The following is a 17,050-nucleotide window of genomic DNA, read 5'->3' on the forward strand; positions in this document are numbered from 1 at the left end:
ATTTAAATTAATAATTATTAATTTATCGATAAATTAATAACTCTCTAAATTAATAAATTTCTTCGGTCCTAACATTATTAATTTAAAGAGTTTGTACTATATATTAATTATGCAATGAATCTAGAAATGTGATTTTTGCTTATATATTGTCATAGAGAGAATAGTCTTTTGTGATACAATGCACAATACATATGTAGTCTTTAAACTTTTATATTTATTAACTATCTTTTTAGTTTCTCAATCTAATCTTTGATGTTTCTAAGTAACTTTCGATAAAATGGGGGCTTTATTGGCACATTGTTCTACATGCCGTTTTCCAATGCATCTCTAGACATTTACATTTATTAATTATCATTTTTTTTATTAACTCTCTGGTTTACAGGGAAAGAAGACCTTGATAATCCAAAGTTCGGCCGTGAAGTAAGTAAAATATGGCTAATAAATTGTTCTACTAAGAAATCAAACTCGGTTCTCCCAAACAACTTGTTCTTTGTTGAAGCTCATTAACCACTTGAACTCAATAACTTGGATTATTAATTACTCCCTCCGGACACAAATATAAGAAAAAATAATTGTTTACGCGGTGTTTAAGAAATTTAGTTAAGTGTAGTTAATTTTCTTGATTTAATGCAAAACATGAGTTAAATTTACTATATTATCCTTTGAAAAGTGAGTTATGCCTTGGAAATCACATAAACTTTTGAAAAGTGATATGATTAAATAAGGGTATATTAGGAATAGTAGTATTAATTAGTTTAAAAGTAGTTGACTTTTGCTTATATTTGTGTCTAAAATTTCAAGTATTTTTTTTCTTCTTATATTTATGTCCGGATGGAGTATCATTTAGCATGTTATATAAAATTTAATATTTGTAATCAACTTTTGATAAACAAACACACCGTCATTAATAACACACTACTCAATGCATCATTTTCCAATGCATCTTTAATATTTAAATCTCTACTTCATTAACTATCGTTTTAGTTTCTCAATCAACATTTGATGTTTCGAAAGAACTTTTGATAGACGAGCAGACTTTAATGACGCACTAAATTTGCACATCATTTTAATGGCACACTATATCAAACATCATTTTCTTGTAAAACCTTTTATTCTCGATCAAACTTTGATGTTTCTAATAAATCTTTGATAAACACGCAAACTTTGATGACATACTATTTCACACATCATTTTTCAATGAATTTCTAAACCTCTACTTATATTTATAAGGAGGGGCGAGTGCTAATATGCACAAGTCTAATAGGTCTTGTACCATGCAAGACTATTCTTAAAGGAAATGGATTCCCTGGTCCCTATTACAACATGTAAGATTAAAAAACAGAATTATACTCGGTCTATTCTAAAAGAGAATATTTGCTTTTTCAAATTCATTGATTAATTGATGTATCTAGTCTACATTATAGATTCAATACATCAATTATTCAATTAATTGTCACTATCAAATAAATCATACAAATAAGTTGTAACTTGTAACACATCTATAGAATGTAAATTGAGTCCATCATATACTACTATATAGCACATACATACAACATTACAAAAATAACTTGTATTGTACAACAGTTGTAAAAGTACATACAAAATATTAGAGCTCTCACTTAACTAACTTAGCTTTCCCTAATTTACCTAAAAGAATGTTACAATGTAATTTCAGGTAGGAAAAAATGTTACAACATTGTCATTGCTATCTTTACCTTACATTTTCTTAGCTTCTATATGCTAAATTATTTTCACAACTGGTCTATATGAACAAGTGTGACTCCAAATATTCCACAAAAACAAAATAATACTGTAATTTTTGCTTCATCTGTTTTGTATTTTTTTTTTCCATATAAAAAGTGCGGGATTAACCGCGGCAACTGGTTGTCGATGGTCATGCTTTCCCTTTCCTTTTGTCATCCAATACCTGTGTCTCCCCAAAAGAAGGTCCAAACAAAATGAACGTTTTGTTAAAGAAACTGATGGTAAACTATTATGCAGAATTTATTTTTAAAAAACTTTGTAGAGAACATGTAAGAAAAACTTCATTGTATCATCGGAATTGCTTAACATTAATGATGTACGAGTAATTGGTGGCAAAAGATAGAATTACCTTACTCTGGAAGAGTCGCATGGTTAACACAAGTGTGTCTCGCATTCTACAAAGAAAGAGGTAATGTATATGTTGTTAATCATGTATTTAAAATGGGATAAATATTCAAACTTATATTTGTTGTAAAGGGTTTCTAAATCAAATTGTAAGCAAGAAATTCAATATTACAATCACTGAAGAGAATGAATATCAGAGAGCAAAAGAAAATTAGAAACATATAAAGTTCAAAACATGTCATAATGCACCATTGAATTAGTTATTTATTTAATGTGTTAATTCTAATATTCTATGCTTCCTGTGCTACTTTAAAGTTTAAATAAACTTATTCCAACAGTGACTAATTCCAATGGTATATGAATTTTAATAATGAGATTTTAAAAAACGTTTGCAAATGAATAAAAGGAATACAAAAAATTAGCATGTATTCGACATGAAAGTGAAACACAGGAAATGTAATTACCGGACGCTATATGTGCTTAGAGGATGAGAAGATCCATTTGAGCATGTTAACACAAATTGTGTTGAGAGACCACATGGAACTTTGATCTGTAGATAATCCATAAAAGAAAATGGAACATAACTTGTTAAACACAAGAAACAACAATAACCTTAAGATCAACTCAGAAAAATGTAGTATTCTATTGAATAATATAATGCACAAAATGAAAATTCTATATATATGTACATGTCAAACTATTGCACCAACAAAAACTTAAGCTCATGGAACGTTTCACAAGTGTTTTACACCCGAAATATTTGAATTACATACCGATAAGTCCTTTGAGAATTTCTCAGAAACTACTGGAGCTTCAGTGCCACTTATTTTGATTTGGTATCCTGATCGTCTTAAGAATAGAGTTGCTTGTTCCCAATTGTCAGAAGAATCCGTCTGTCAAAAATAACCGCAAAACGTGAGGGTGCAAATTAAGATGTATAAAGAACAGATTATATCCTGTATCTTTAAGAAATGATATTGAAATGTATAGACTTAATGGACATTTTAGATGTTGCACTTTTTCAACGGATATTTTTCGTTTCTTGATTCCTCAATCAGTATCCTTAAGGACACTCCTTAGCAAGACCCATATATTAATATGATCTTAGAACTTAAAGGATTTTCCAACTAAAAGCAGACCTACCAAAAGTAGAACACTGAAAATTGCTTCTCCTTTGGACAGGTATGTATCAATCTCATGCTGCATTTCCGGGTCTATAAAGTTATCACATAGACGACCACAATTAGAAAGCTCCGAAGGAGGAATAATAAATAAATGATGGGACAAATATTGCACCACGCACCACGCACCACACACGTGTGAATATAAGCAATAGTGTGCCTAAGTTGTTCATGCAAAACTGCCTTTAGAAAAATTGACATGGTTGTAGTTACCGTATAGTTTTAATATTTAACATCTCATGTTACAAGATACTCTAAAATATTTAATGATATCTAAGAACATTGTGTGTGTGTGTGTGTGGTATCACGACCTCAATAGATTTTAGAACAAATATTAGAGATAGGTGCCAAGTTAGAGTTAAGTCTTCTAAGATTAAGCAGAAAATTAACTTACCGCATTTTATTTTGTTCTGGTCATTAGCAAAAAGCCTCACTAGCTCCCCCTGACAAAAATGAGAAGGCAATATGAGGATGCCCCTTATTGAGATAACTCGTAGACTAATGATGAACTATTAAACACAAACTGTTTCCTTCATTATCACTTTAGCACAGTGATAGTTATGACAGATTCTATAAAAGGAAACGTGGGCAAAAGGATAAGAATACAGCAAATCATTCCCTTGTAGGAATGTTTCCTTATTCAGCGAAGGAGGAGAAAATAGATCTGGATCCAATTGATTAAATAGCAGAATGTTCTCTGTCATTGTTTTTATGCATAGTTTTCTGTAGTCACTACTACTAGGAGAGATTTGGCCTCTCGAAGTGCCATTCCCTTATTTCAGTACTATTTCTTTCAAAATTTCCCTTTGTACTATCAGCTAGATCCCGTTTGAACTCTAGTTGACAATATTATAATAATATTTCCTCAATTTCCCTCTGTTATTACTGTTGATTGCTTTTAATTGTTTTTGATACTGAATTGAACCTATCAATTTGGTATCAAGAGCCTTGGTTCACATTTACATAGTGGCTGGTTTGACGACGGGAAGTATCATGGAGAATCGGGTTGACATTCTGGAACAGAGGATGAATAACATGGAGACGACGGTTGAACAGATCCGTCAGGCGGTTTCTGAACTGCAAGCTCGTCCTCAGGTCACGTTGGAGCAGATGAGACAGTTGCTGCAAGAGCAACCACGTCGTCATCGTCGTCATGGACGACCACATGGTGATGAGGAAGGGAGTGACGATAGCGGTGTTTCGGGAGAATCGCGACCACGACACCGACATCAAAACGGTGGAAATGGATCGGGATTTTTTGGAGGAAGGAGACGTTTGGAGATTCCGGTGTTTAAAGGAGAGGATGCGTATGGGTGGCTGGTTCGAATCGAACGATACTTTCGTTTGAATGGGGTACGTACCCAGGATAAAGTTGATGCAGTAATTCTGGCCATGGAAGACAAGGCCCTGAACTGGTTCCAATGGTGGGAGGAGCAGACACTGTTACGAACTTGGGAGGAATTCAAACAAGCAGTGATTCGTCGTTTCCAACCAGGGTTGATTCAAAACCCTTTAGGACCACTGCTAAGTTTAAGACAAAAGGGGACTGTGATGGAGTATAGAGAGAAGTTTGAGATGATGGTAGCACCCTTGCGTAGGGAGGATAGGTTCATGTTGAACTCCATTTTTATTAATGGACTGAAGGAAGAAATTCAAGCAGAACTAAAGCTACATGATAGTCATGATCTAGATGCAGTAATGGATCGTGCACTGTTGATTGAGGAGAGGAATGAGGTGATGCTGAGAAGAGGGTCAGGATGGAAGGACAGAGGAGGGACTTTTAGATTTAAAGACCCTGGAGAAATTAGTGGGGCAAAGAAGGACGTGGAAAGAAGAAGTACAGGCACTAATGAGAAATGGAGGGGTAGGAATCTAAATCCTGCTGAGCTAGAAGAGAGAAGCAAGAAGGGTTTATGTTTTAAATGTGGTGACAAATGGAATAGGGAACACATATGCAAATTCAAGCATATGCAGTTGAGGTTGTGTGAGGGCAGTAGTGAAGAAGAGGAGATTGAGGAGGTAGACGAGGAACAGAAGGTGGATGAGAGTGAGATAACTGAATTGAAAACCTTGAAATTATCCCTACAAAGTAAGGAAGGATTCACTTCCAACAAGTCCTTCAAGGTGTGGGTACAGATTGGTGACAGACAAGTGCTGACCCTCATTGATTCTGGAGCAACAAGCAACTTCATAACTACCAAGCTGGTTGAGGAATTAGGGTTGAACGTGGTGAACACTCCCACTTATGTGATTGAAGTCGGGAATGGTGAAAAGGTGAGAAATCAAGGAGTATGCGAAGGCCTAAAATTCAAATTACAAGATGTTGAATTCAGTCAACATTTTTTTATAATGGATTTAGGAGGGTCTGAAATGGTGTTGGGGATGGATTGGTTGGCGAGCTTGGGAAATATTGAAGCTAATTTTGGAAATTTGTGCTTGAAATGGATGAAGGATGGTCAGAAGCACTTAATTCAAGGTGACCCTACTATGTGTAATAGGCAGGCTTCTTGGAAAGCTATGATAAAAGCTATGTCCAACGATGGAGTGGGATTCTATGTGCATACTGTGGCTGGTAACAGTGGTGAAGGTTCAGATGCTGAGAAATTAGCTGAATGGGACAACATCATTGCAGAATTTCACGATGTGTTCAACATGCCATCAGGTTTGCCTCCTATCAGAGATTATGACCATGCTATTCAGTTAAAACCTGATGCTGCCATTCCTAATTTAAGACCCTATAGATATCCTTTCTATCAAAAAAATGAGATTGAAAAGATAGTAAAGGATATGATGCAAGCAGGGATAGTGAGACACAGTACAAGCCCTTTTTCAAGCCCAGTTTTGCTTGTTAAAAAGAAGGATGGAGGGTGGAGATTTTGTACTGATTACAGGGCTTTAAATAAGGTGACTATTCCAAACAAATTTCCTATTCCTATTATTGAAGAGTTGCTGGATGAACTGGGGGGAGCTGTAATTTTCTCAAAATTAGATTTAAAATCAGGCTATCATCAAATCAGAATGAGGGAGGAAGACATAGCTAAAACTGCCTTTCGGACTCATGAAGGTCACTATGAGTATTTGGTCATGCCTTTTGGCTTAACCAATGCTCCTTCAACCTTTCAGGCCTTAATGAATGAAGTATTGAGACCCTATTTGAGGAAATTTTGTCTAGTGTTTTTTGATGACATACTTATTTACAGTAAGAGTAAGGAAGATCATCAGACTCACTTGAGGGAAATTCTGTTGGTTTTAAGAAAACACCAGCTGTTTGCTAACAAAAAGAAATGTTCATTTGCCCAGGATGAAGTTGAATATCTGGGCCATCTCATATCGGGAAGAGGAGTGTCAGCTGATCCAAAGAAAATTGAGGACATGTTGAAATGGCCAGTTCCCAAGGATCTCAAAGGTTTGAGAGGTTTTTTGGGTTTGACTGGATATTATAGAAAGTTTGTTAAGGACTATGGAAAGAAAGCTTGGCCTTTAACTCAATTGTTGAAGAAAGATGGGTTTAATTGGAATGATGAGGCTCAGAAGGCTTTTGAGTGTTTGAAGCAGGCTATGACAACACTCCCAGTGTTAGCTATGCCAGATTTTACTAAGGAATTTGTAGTGGAGACAGATGCTTCTGGTAAAGGTATAGGGGCAGTGCTTATGCAGGCAGGTAGACCTATATCTTTTATGAGTCAGACACTATCTGATAAGGCTCAACAGAAATCAGTTTATGAGAGAGAGTTGATGGCCATTGTAATAGCAATCCAAAAATGGAGACCCTATTTGATGGGAAGGCATTTTCAGGTACACACTGATCAAAAAAGTTTAAAGTTTATTACTGAGCAGAGGACTATGGGGGAGGATCAGCAGAAATGGGTTTCAAAATTACTTGGGTTTGATTTTGAAATTAAATATAAACCTGGGAAAGAAAATAATGCTGCAGATGCCTTGTCTAGGCAAATGCAATATAACGCCATCACCACTATTCAGTGTGAAGCTTGGGAGGGGCTAGAAGCTGAGGTACAAGCTGATGCTAAGTTAAAAGCTATGGTACAAGCTTTGATAAGTGATCCTTTGAGTTACCCAGGGTATCAGTTGAAAGGAGGAAGATTATTTCATGAAGGTAGGGTGGTCATTCCAAAACAATCACCTAGGATTGCTTGGTTATTACATGAATTTCATGATACCTCCATTGGTGGGCATTCAGGGTCTCTCAGGACTTATAAAAAAATTTCAAAGTTGGTGTATTGGGAAGGTATGAGAAAACAGATACATGACTATGTGCAAGCCTGCGAAGTATGTCAAAGGAATAAGTATCAAACCTTAAGCCCAGGTGGACTGTTACAGCCTTTACCAGTACCCACACAAACATGGAGTGATATTTCTATGGATTTCATAGGGGGTTTACCCATGGTTCAAGGAATTGATACAATTATGGTAGTGGTTGATAGGTTGACCAAGTATGCCCATTTTTTACCAGTGAAACACCCTTATACTGCTCGAGATATTGCAGAATTGTTTATCAGAGAAGTGGTAAGGTTGCATGGGTTTCCAAGCTCCATAGTGTCGGATAGGGATAAGGTCTTCTTGAGTCATTTCTGGTCAGAATTATTCAAACAGGCAGGAACACGGCTGAAGTACAGTAGTGCTTATCATCCTCAGACAGATGGCCAAACTGAGGTAGTGAATAGGTGCTTAGAGACTTATTTGAGATGTTTGACAGGGTTGAAACCAAAGCAGTGGCCTAAGTGGTTGGCTTGGGCAGAGTACTGGTACAATACCAACTACCATGCGTCACTAAAAACTACTCCATTTGAAGCCTTGTATGGAAGATCACCACCAATCTTAGTGAAGGGAGATGTAAGTCTGTCAGCAGTGGAAGAAGTGAATAGATTGACAGCTGAAAGGAATGTAATGCTGAAGGAGATGCAAGAGCAGTTATTGAAGGCCCAAGACGTTATGAGAGCTCAAGCAAATAAGCATAGAAGGGAGGTGGAATATACTGAAGGTGATATGGTTTATTTGAAAATTCAACCATATAAATTGAAGAAATTAGCTAAGAGGTTTAATCAGAAGCTAAGTCCTAGATACTATGGACCCTATGAAGTGATACAGAAGATAGGACCTGTAGCCTATAAGTTGAAGTTGCCAGAAGACACTAAGGTGCATCCAGTTTTTCATGCATCATTATTGAAGAAAGCTGTAACTCCTAACATTGAGCCTCAACCCTTGCCTGCTTGCATGAACGAAGATTGGCACTTAGAACCTGGTCCAGCAGAGGCTTTAGATACTCGAAGGAATGACCAAGGAGAAGTGGAAGTTTTAATCAAATGGGAAGGATTGCCGGAATTTGAGAACTCTTGGGAGTTAGCTGACAAAATGAGAAAAGAGTTTCCTGGATTCCTCCTTGAGGTCAAGGAGAATTTTGAAGGGGGAGGTATTGATAGTTATGACAGATTCTATAAAAGGAAACGTGGGCAAAAGGATAAGAATACAGCAAATCATTCCCTTGTAGGAATGTTTCCTTATTCAGCGAAGGAGGAGAAAATAGATCTGGATCCAATTGATTAAATAGCAGAATGTTCTCTGTCATTGTTTTTATGCATAGTTTTCTGTAGTCACTACTACTAGGAGAGATTTGGCCTCTCGAAGTGCCATTCCCTTATTTCAGTACTATTTCTTTCAAAATTTCCCTTTGTACTATCAGCTAGATCCCGTTTGAACTCTAGTTGACAATATTATAATAATATTTCCTCAATTTCCCTCTGTTATTACTGTTGATTGCTTTTAATTGTTTTTGATACTGAATTGAACCTATCACACAGAAGATGAAATCACTACAAACAACAATTCCATATAAAAAGATCCTTATCCCACTAGCTAGGACATTACATAATTTTCTGTTGCTATATATGTAATTTGAGTGAATAATGATTCACATATTGGTTATTAGAGTCTGTTACCAGATTCGTGCCGAGTCAGCAGTACTGTTACAAGTATTGGTTAGTTAAGAAGCTACTTAATTAGAAATGCTCTAAATGTTTTCTCATTTTTAACTTCACTTTCTGTTTCTTATACATCACTGAGTTCTATTATGGTGTCAGAGCTCAGTAACCATTATACAAGTGGTTAAACTAATATATATCCGTATTTAACTTAGATTGCTGACATGTTCGGTTTTATCAAACATATCCTAAATTAAAATAATAAATTTCTGTTAAAGTATAGCATCTTTTTATTATGTTTTATAATATATGCAGTAAATATGACAGATCATGATATGTATAACTAATTTATTTCAAACCTGACGGCCTTTGTCATCCATTGGAATACACTCAACTGCTATCAATTTATCGACATCATCAGCTGTAACTACATACTCAGGATTTGTAGCTCCTGAACCAAGAAAAACGCACGTAAAATAAATATTGTATTGAACTTGTATCATACCACTCTACTCAAAAAACAAGAAAATAATTACTTAAAATAAAAAGAAAAACCGAGAAGTAAAATGTTCAACCACCTTCAATGTACTGTCTAGTGCCATCCTGAAGATGCCGAACCCACTGACATGAACCCAAGAATTATGATGATTTCAGTAATAGAAGAGATGGAAATTAATATGGATGAAAATTTAAATACCGATTGAAAGAATTTTACCTGAAACATACAAAGAGAAGTTCGACGGACTGGATAACCACATCCAAGAAGTTTTTCTCCAGGAATAGCATCACCACTGATTTGAAAATTCTCAATGCCAGGGCCATCTAGAAAGATGTGACTTGTTAGTATAAAATGGTATCATATCTATTATAGTGAAAAACATAGATTACCCTCAGAAACGTTGGAAGCGGTCTCATCATGCTCGTTTGAAGGTTGATACAAGTTGCCGCCATTGCCATTTACAAAATTTCTATCTCCAGTTCTCTCTTGGGCACCAATTTGATCAAATAGGTCTCTGCTCAAGTTTTTCCATGGATACGTACACATATTAAAAAATGGCGAAATAGTGAGAGGAGTTCTTATTAGTGTTTCTCTTTTGATCAATCATAAGATTAATCTATTTAAATTTTGTCGAGACATTATGGATCTTAACAATACCAACCTATCAGCAGCATTAGAAATCTCCGGATAGTTGGCCCTTTTGAATGCTCCATTTACATCACCACTAACACCTGGGTTCATATATCCTGTCATATTGCTCATTGGTTGATGACTCTGTTCATTGCCAATAAGATTTTGTTGGGGAAAGTTATGCTGAAACTGAAATGTAAACTCAAATTGTAATTAATAATAATGAGAGATAGTCTACTATGATAGACACAAATAATATAAGGACATGGCATACAAGAAGATACAAGCTAATAGTACCGCACCATGAATTCATTATGAATTTGATTTGTCAAATTTGCAGAACCCGGACTTTCAACAATATGATTACCATTATCTGCATGGCCTTCTTGCCCGGAAGTCAACTCTCCAATTCTATCCTGTCCGAAAAAGTATTCACCGATCTTTAGCAATAACCAATCAACCATTAACTTCAAGAGTGACTTATCAAATCGAGAAAATATAGTACAAGATCAACAATACAAATATATATATATATATATATATATATATAAGAAAATAAAAAAATGAAAATTTTCATGGTAGTTAAAACTAGAATGCACTACTAACGATATATAATGTAAAGAAACCACCTGAGATAAAGTAAGACAGCCAGAAATTGATGAAGCAGGGAACATATAATAAAAAATATAAGCAATGTTCTGTGTATAGCATCTTGTTTTTTACTAGGAACATGCGGCTTGATAACATTTTCACTCAAATTTTTTAACACCAAAAATTTCACTATGAAGATTTAGCAGATATAAGAAGTGTTGGAAACTTACATGCGAATTCCGAATCCTCCATTGTAATTGATCATGTAAATGCTGGACAAGGACCATACAAAACGTTAGAATATCTACTTGTGTTTACTGTTTACGGATGCTGTCTTGTTAGGAACCATGTCTCATTCTACGAAATTTAATCTTATCTTTAGGAGTTATTTGTACACTTATTTAGTTAGGATTAAAAGTCTATATTAGTACGGTGAAAATCAAGTTTCCTTTTTTGGTCAATTTTATCTCTGTTGTTAATTAATATGCACTAATCCCACTACACCAAATAATCCGTATACCAATAACTTGTGACCGTTCAACTCATTCTTTGACCTTGACTATGTTGTTGTCAACTCAAACAAAAATTGGCATTCAAGGTCAATTCAGAGTTCATGTAACTGGTGACATGTTTACAATACATAGCAAGGGATCTATCATTTATCCAGCACTGGATTTTCATACCTTTACATAGTTAGACACTGAAGAGGCATTCATAACACGAGGCCACAGACCATACTCTGCTAGCAATCCTAGCATAGATGACATGAATATATATCTCTCGTCCTCTGCAACCTAGAATGATGACATATATCAATAGCAGTAACCAAAAGTACATGATGATATATACAGTCAGGTGAGTATGAGATGATGCATCAACACTCGAGTGTATTGAAATATAAGTAAAGGTCCTCACATCATCATGAATGAGTAACTAAAGAAATTGGTTCACAACTATAATATCCATTGTAGATATAAAATGTTGATATCTTCGTGAAACTAGGCTTACCTTCAAATCATGGGCAAGTTTTAAATTTTCTTCTAGATAACCTTTCCTTCGAGCCAGATCATTAGAGGCAGCTGTGATGGCTTCATTTTGCTTGTCATCAATTGCCTAATAAAAATATGGTATGTAACTTTTAGGAATGAAGTTATATTCGTCATATGCTATAAGTTATGCACAACCTACAAAGACATCGACTAACCATTCTTAGTTCCGAAAATTCCCTCTCTAGTTTGCATTTCTCATTCAAAAGCTGCAACTCCTGCAGCCGTCAAATTTAGTTGATTACCTAAACTGCCAATGAAGCAGAATGAAGCAGATATAACATAATGCTTGTGTGCACTTCATACCTTCATACAGGAAACAGCAATCTGTTCACGAAGGGAGAGGATTTCTTTTTCTTGCCCCTTTGCTCGTGAATAAAGTTCCTGCAAATAAACTTATAAGCTGATGGGATTGTATGATGTTTTTTGCATTTTCCAAGGAAAAATCACATGCGAGAATTTATTGTTGCATTATCTAGAAAAAAAATTACAGGTAAGAATGTGCTACATGAAAAATACTATTATATTTTATTACCATAGTGTCTAGGTCCTGAGCGTGATTAAGTGCATCCTTGCCTTTGAAATTGCTTTGAGCCAGTTGTTTTTCAAGATTGTGCCTACAACATAAGTAGTATCAACTTAATCACATCACAACTTAAACACAAAAGATTGTAAGAATCAACAACTCAACATAACTCAAGCAGATTATTTAATCCATCTTCTTAGAATTTGGACAAGGCCTAACTCAGCTCTAAAAGCTAGCTCGTACAATGATGGACTATTTTGGCCAGTCACTAGTACATGTGGGATCTCCAACAGATCTAAATAATAATAATAATAATAATAATAATAATAATAATAATAATAAAAATATTGCAGGCCAGAATTTTCTAATGAAAAACATCATCGCCACTTTCATTTTGTAGGATCCCTAAAGTCTTCTCTTCTTTGTGAAGACTTTCTGCTTTTGTCATTGAAAAAATTATATTGAATATGCAAAAGCAGAACATTAAAAAACTAGTGCTTAATTTTATATAACTAGCTTAATCGGTTCAGAAAATCGATATCCAGTGACAGTCAAAAAGACGTCAAAATGTTGAAATACTATATTCATTTTTTTCAACATATCCTACTTGTATAAGAAACAGCGACAATTTAATGCATTGCTTAGTTGCTTCAAATTTACCAGCAAGAACTAGAGTCAAGATGCGTAACCCTCTGAAAATGTATTTGTAATAGCTACATCTAAAAAGATAATTGCTTGAAGCATGCCGTCTAAAAGCCATATAAATTGGCATGTGAACATTCAAGGTACATAAAGGTTATTAGATGGATAATCTGACAGAGTGGTTTCTGTTATGCAGCAAACTTAAACAAGAAATTAGGCAGAGGGACCAGAAGATCAAGTCATAAAGGTAAGACGATTATATGAAAGTAACAGTTGCAGCATAAATATACTAGAAAAATGTTATATGTTGATGCAATGAGCAGATATACGGAGAAGGAGAGATGTTTATGTTCCAATAATCAAATGGATATGGAGGAAAAAATATATAGGGTTATACAACTGTCATCTATAACACGTGTTGAAGTTACAGGTTTCCATGGAAGAAAGTGAATTATTAAAATGATAAAATCATATTAATCTTTATGTGAGTGATATATTGGGTGTTATTTCAAAAGACAAAGTAGTAACTTTTTTATACTAATATATAATCCTAATCCTAAGTTAGTAAAGAAACAAAACAAGATGTTTAAGAAAATATGGAAATCAATCCGGACAGATAGTCTATGTTACTCGAAATTGTGCTATGGTGAGGTAGCAGAGCAGGTTAGTGTAGCAGTTGTAGTGGCCAAAAGAGCAGATGTCACGGCTGCTATAGCACTGAATTTTATAATGAGATCACTAGAGAATATCGGCCAGCGTAAAATATATCAGAAACATTGTAAACTCAACGCAGATCAATTTCCTCCTAAACTGGAAGAACAAATGTTGTAACATGTATTTTAACTCTTAAGGCTCCCAACAAGCCATTGCCTTTACAAATGTAAATGAAGTATGGACAACATGATTACTTTATTGCTAAACTACTCAGGAGACTAAGGTAAAAAATTTACAAGGGTAAAGATTGTTCAATTCTATATCCTTCCTTCGAACTCTAAATATATTCACATCCAAAATGAAAGATAACATTATGAAAAACACGACTTCATTTTGTATGTATTACCTGCCTAGAATTTCAGAGGCTTGACCCAGAATATCATCGTTTTTAAGCCCCTGTGAAGGGCTTTTAACAGAAGACATAGAATGGCTTGCACAAAGTCCTCTTCAAAACAACCTGTAAATGAATCATAGTTGATTCTTTCCAACAAAATTCTGCATTTTGTCTCTTTTGATCATCCCCTTATTCAAGTCCAAATCAAGGTGTTCCTATATGAGCCGATTCTTACGAAGAAATGCTTCAAGAAGAAATAGATGCCAATGAGTTAACAACTTATCAAAGGGCCAACGACAAATTTCTTGATTAAAAATATGCTACTTAGCATATGAAAATGTAGATATAATTTCTTATTCGACTAGAAAACACCAAAGCAGCAGTCTATACGAATGTAGCACCGACACTTCAGATTGAAGGTGTGTATGGTGTTTAACATGTGTCATTGCTGCTATGGTTACATTTAATAATTTTTTTTTCTAAAATTATTAATGGTGTCTACATGTGAGTGTCATGTCATTGTTTGTCAGTGTTTCATAGATGCATACAAAAAAAAAAAAAAAACTAGCTAATTGAAGGACATTGATCATTTAATTGGCATACACAAACAAACAACCCAAAGTTAAATACTATAAATAACAAAACTATGACATCCACAACAAAGTTAAAACTTTTAGGAAGATTTTACCCCCCATTTGAGTTCCATGAAGGCTCGAGGGAGTTATCTCTGCAGTTACGTGCGGAGGATACCCAATTCACATAAAAAAAAACTATGACATCCACAACAAAGTTAAAACTTTTAGGAAGATTTTGCCCCCCATTTAAGTTCCACTAAGGCTCGAGGGAGTTATCTCTGCAGTTACGAGCGGAGGATACCCGGTTCACATAAAAACAAAAACTAAGACATCCACATAAACTTGCAGAATTGTCAAATTTAATCCATTTCACCACACTGAATACACAAAATTCTAAAGAAGTTATACAATAGAATCAATACAAGACCACCCTATTCCATTTCTACAAGCTTAAGAACTCTATAATGCTACACAAAACATAACAGAATGAAAAAATCAATCTTTTGGATACACATGAATCACAACATCGAAATGAAACAAAATTAATATACAACACAACAAAAAACATAATTAAAGCAGGGACTCACCGACAGCAAGTACAACGTTGGCAACAAAAAAAAGACAACCTTGTTGGAGCTGAAAAAGCTAGATCGTAAGAGAAAAAGTGAGGAGGAAAAAACCCAGATGTGATGTTGTTGTTGTTGTAATGGGGGCAGAGAGGAAATGAAGGAAGAGTCAAATAGAAAAGAGAAATTTGGAAAAATAGACTCTTTCAGAGAGAGGAAAAGAAAAAACATAATGATTAATGATACTCTAACTAACTAATTAATTATGATACTATGTATATTGCACTATTAATTAATGTTTACATTTACAATCCATTTGATTTTTTTTTTTTTTTTGAACCATACAATTCATTTGATAGACAATATAAACAAGATATGATAAATCTATTATAATTTGTATTAAAACATTATTTAACACTTTTTAACAAATTAAATACGATTTTCTTAGCTTATTTAACATATACAATATAATTATTTACTTTTTATTTTTTATTAAAAAAATATTTATTTAATAGTGTTAATGAATTTTTTTAATAAATATATAAAATTATTTAATGAGTAATTAATTTTTTGCATTTTTTGTTAATATATAAAATTTAAAATTTATTTTAAAATAATTGTGTCACAAAGGTTATCTTGCCATTTAAATATAATAAATAATTTATCATGTCATTATTTAAAACAAAAACGTTAAGTATTTAATTTTAAACTTAAAATGTCATTTTATTTCTTTTCACGGGATATGCATAGAATACATGATAGAATACTCTATTTTGTCACTGTTTAACCCTATTTTTATCTAAATTCTTATTTTTCTTGCACCAAACAGAGCCTCTATGTCCTCATTGTAAATTTTTTTATTTGACCATTTCACATATTAAGAAAATATGATAAATGAAAAAAATTGTTGATGCCTCTTCTAGGTTTTTTTTTTTTTTTTTTAATTCTATGGATTCTCTTGAACGATTCGTTTTAGGGATTCATTAACTACTTGAATTCAATGTCTTCATTTAATTTATCTTTATTTACCTATTGACATGCTCTCATTACGGAAAATGCAAAATGAAGAATAATAAATTGACATTCTCTACAATTCTTTCAGTTAATTTTAATTGTTTTATGTCAACCATCAAACATAAGAGAGAAAAACGAGATAAAACTATAAAGAAAATATTATATCGAGTGTAATGGTCAAGAAGTTGAGAAAAATTGGTAGAAAATTTTAAAGGAGAAGAAATTATTCCCAAAAGAAGAAAGGTAACATGTGCCCTTATTTAATACTCCCTCACCGTTTAGATCCATCGTAGAATTAATGTATTTAGACAATAATATAGTCTAAATACATAAATTTTACAACGAATTTAAAAAATAAAATGTTTCTTATATATATATATGCTCGGAGGGACTAGAATATTAGTGTTAAAAGTTGTACATCGAATCTTTTCAAAGTCAATTTTTATTTTATTTTTAAATAGAAAACTTCATTTTTTAAAATTCTTTAACATATGTCATTAGGACAAGAGCACATGTTAGGGAGACCTTATCAAAATATAAACTTTTACACTCTCAAATTGTAGGATTCGAATTCCATGCAGTCAATTTTTCAATGTAGTCATGCAATCGTACCGGACGGTCATGATTTAAAAATTGTTTTTATCGACCGCATTTATTTAAACCGTCCAATCTAACGACTTTACAAAA

At 33.9% G+C, this 17,050-nt stretch overlaps 1 protein-coding gene across 2 annotated transcripts; it reads right to left on the reverse strand.

Annotated features, from left to right (window-relative positions):
• Nucleotides 1–1,669: 1,669 nt before the first annotated feature.
• Nucleotides 1,670–15,575, reverse strand: LOC123884212. 2 transcript variants are annotated; one of them, XM_045933262.1, is made up of 20 exons: nucleotides 15,371–15,575; nucleotides 14,221–14,452; nucleotides 12,528–12,609; nucleotides 12,299–12,376; nucleotides 12,151–12,210; nucleotides 11,955–12,059; nucleotides 11,630–11,740; nucleotides 11,177–11,218; nucleotides 10,658–10,771; nucleotides 10,387–10,499; nucleotides 10,115–10,239; nucleotides 9,942–10,048; nucleotides 9,805–9,847; nucleotides 9,586–9,677; nucleotides 3,685–3,733; nucleotides 3,253–3,323; nucleotides 2,883–3,002; nucleotides 2,574–2,659; nucleotides 2,114–2,159; nucleotides 1,670–1,927 (listed from the first exon to the last, which is right to left on the reverse strand). In XM_045933262.1, exons 2-20 carry the CDS (start codon nucleotides 14,295–14,297, stop codon nucleotides 1,895–1,897), a joined length of 1,554 nt encoding a protein of 517 aa, XP_045789218.1. In that variant the 5' UTR covers nucleotides 14,298–14,452; nucleotides 15,371–15,575; the 3' UTR covers nucleotides 1,670–1,894. The 2 variants fall into 2 exon arrangements, with proteins under 2 accessions (XP_045789218.1, XP_045789217.1); XM_045933261.1 differs by having other exon boundaries at nucleotides 10,387–10,544.
• Between the last annotated feature and the right edge of the window lie 1,475 nt (nucleotides 15,576–17,050).

The sequence above is a fragment of the Trifolium pratense genome, linkage group LG5 (assembly GCF_020283565.1).
Source record: "Trifolium pratense cultivar HEN17-A07 linkage group LG5, ARS_RC_1.1, whole genome shotgun sequence".
In the NCBI taxonomy this organism is placed as follows: domain Eukaryota; kingdom Viridiplantae; phylum Streptophyta; class Magnoliopsida; order Fabales; family Fabaceae; genus Trifolium; species Trifolium pratense.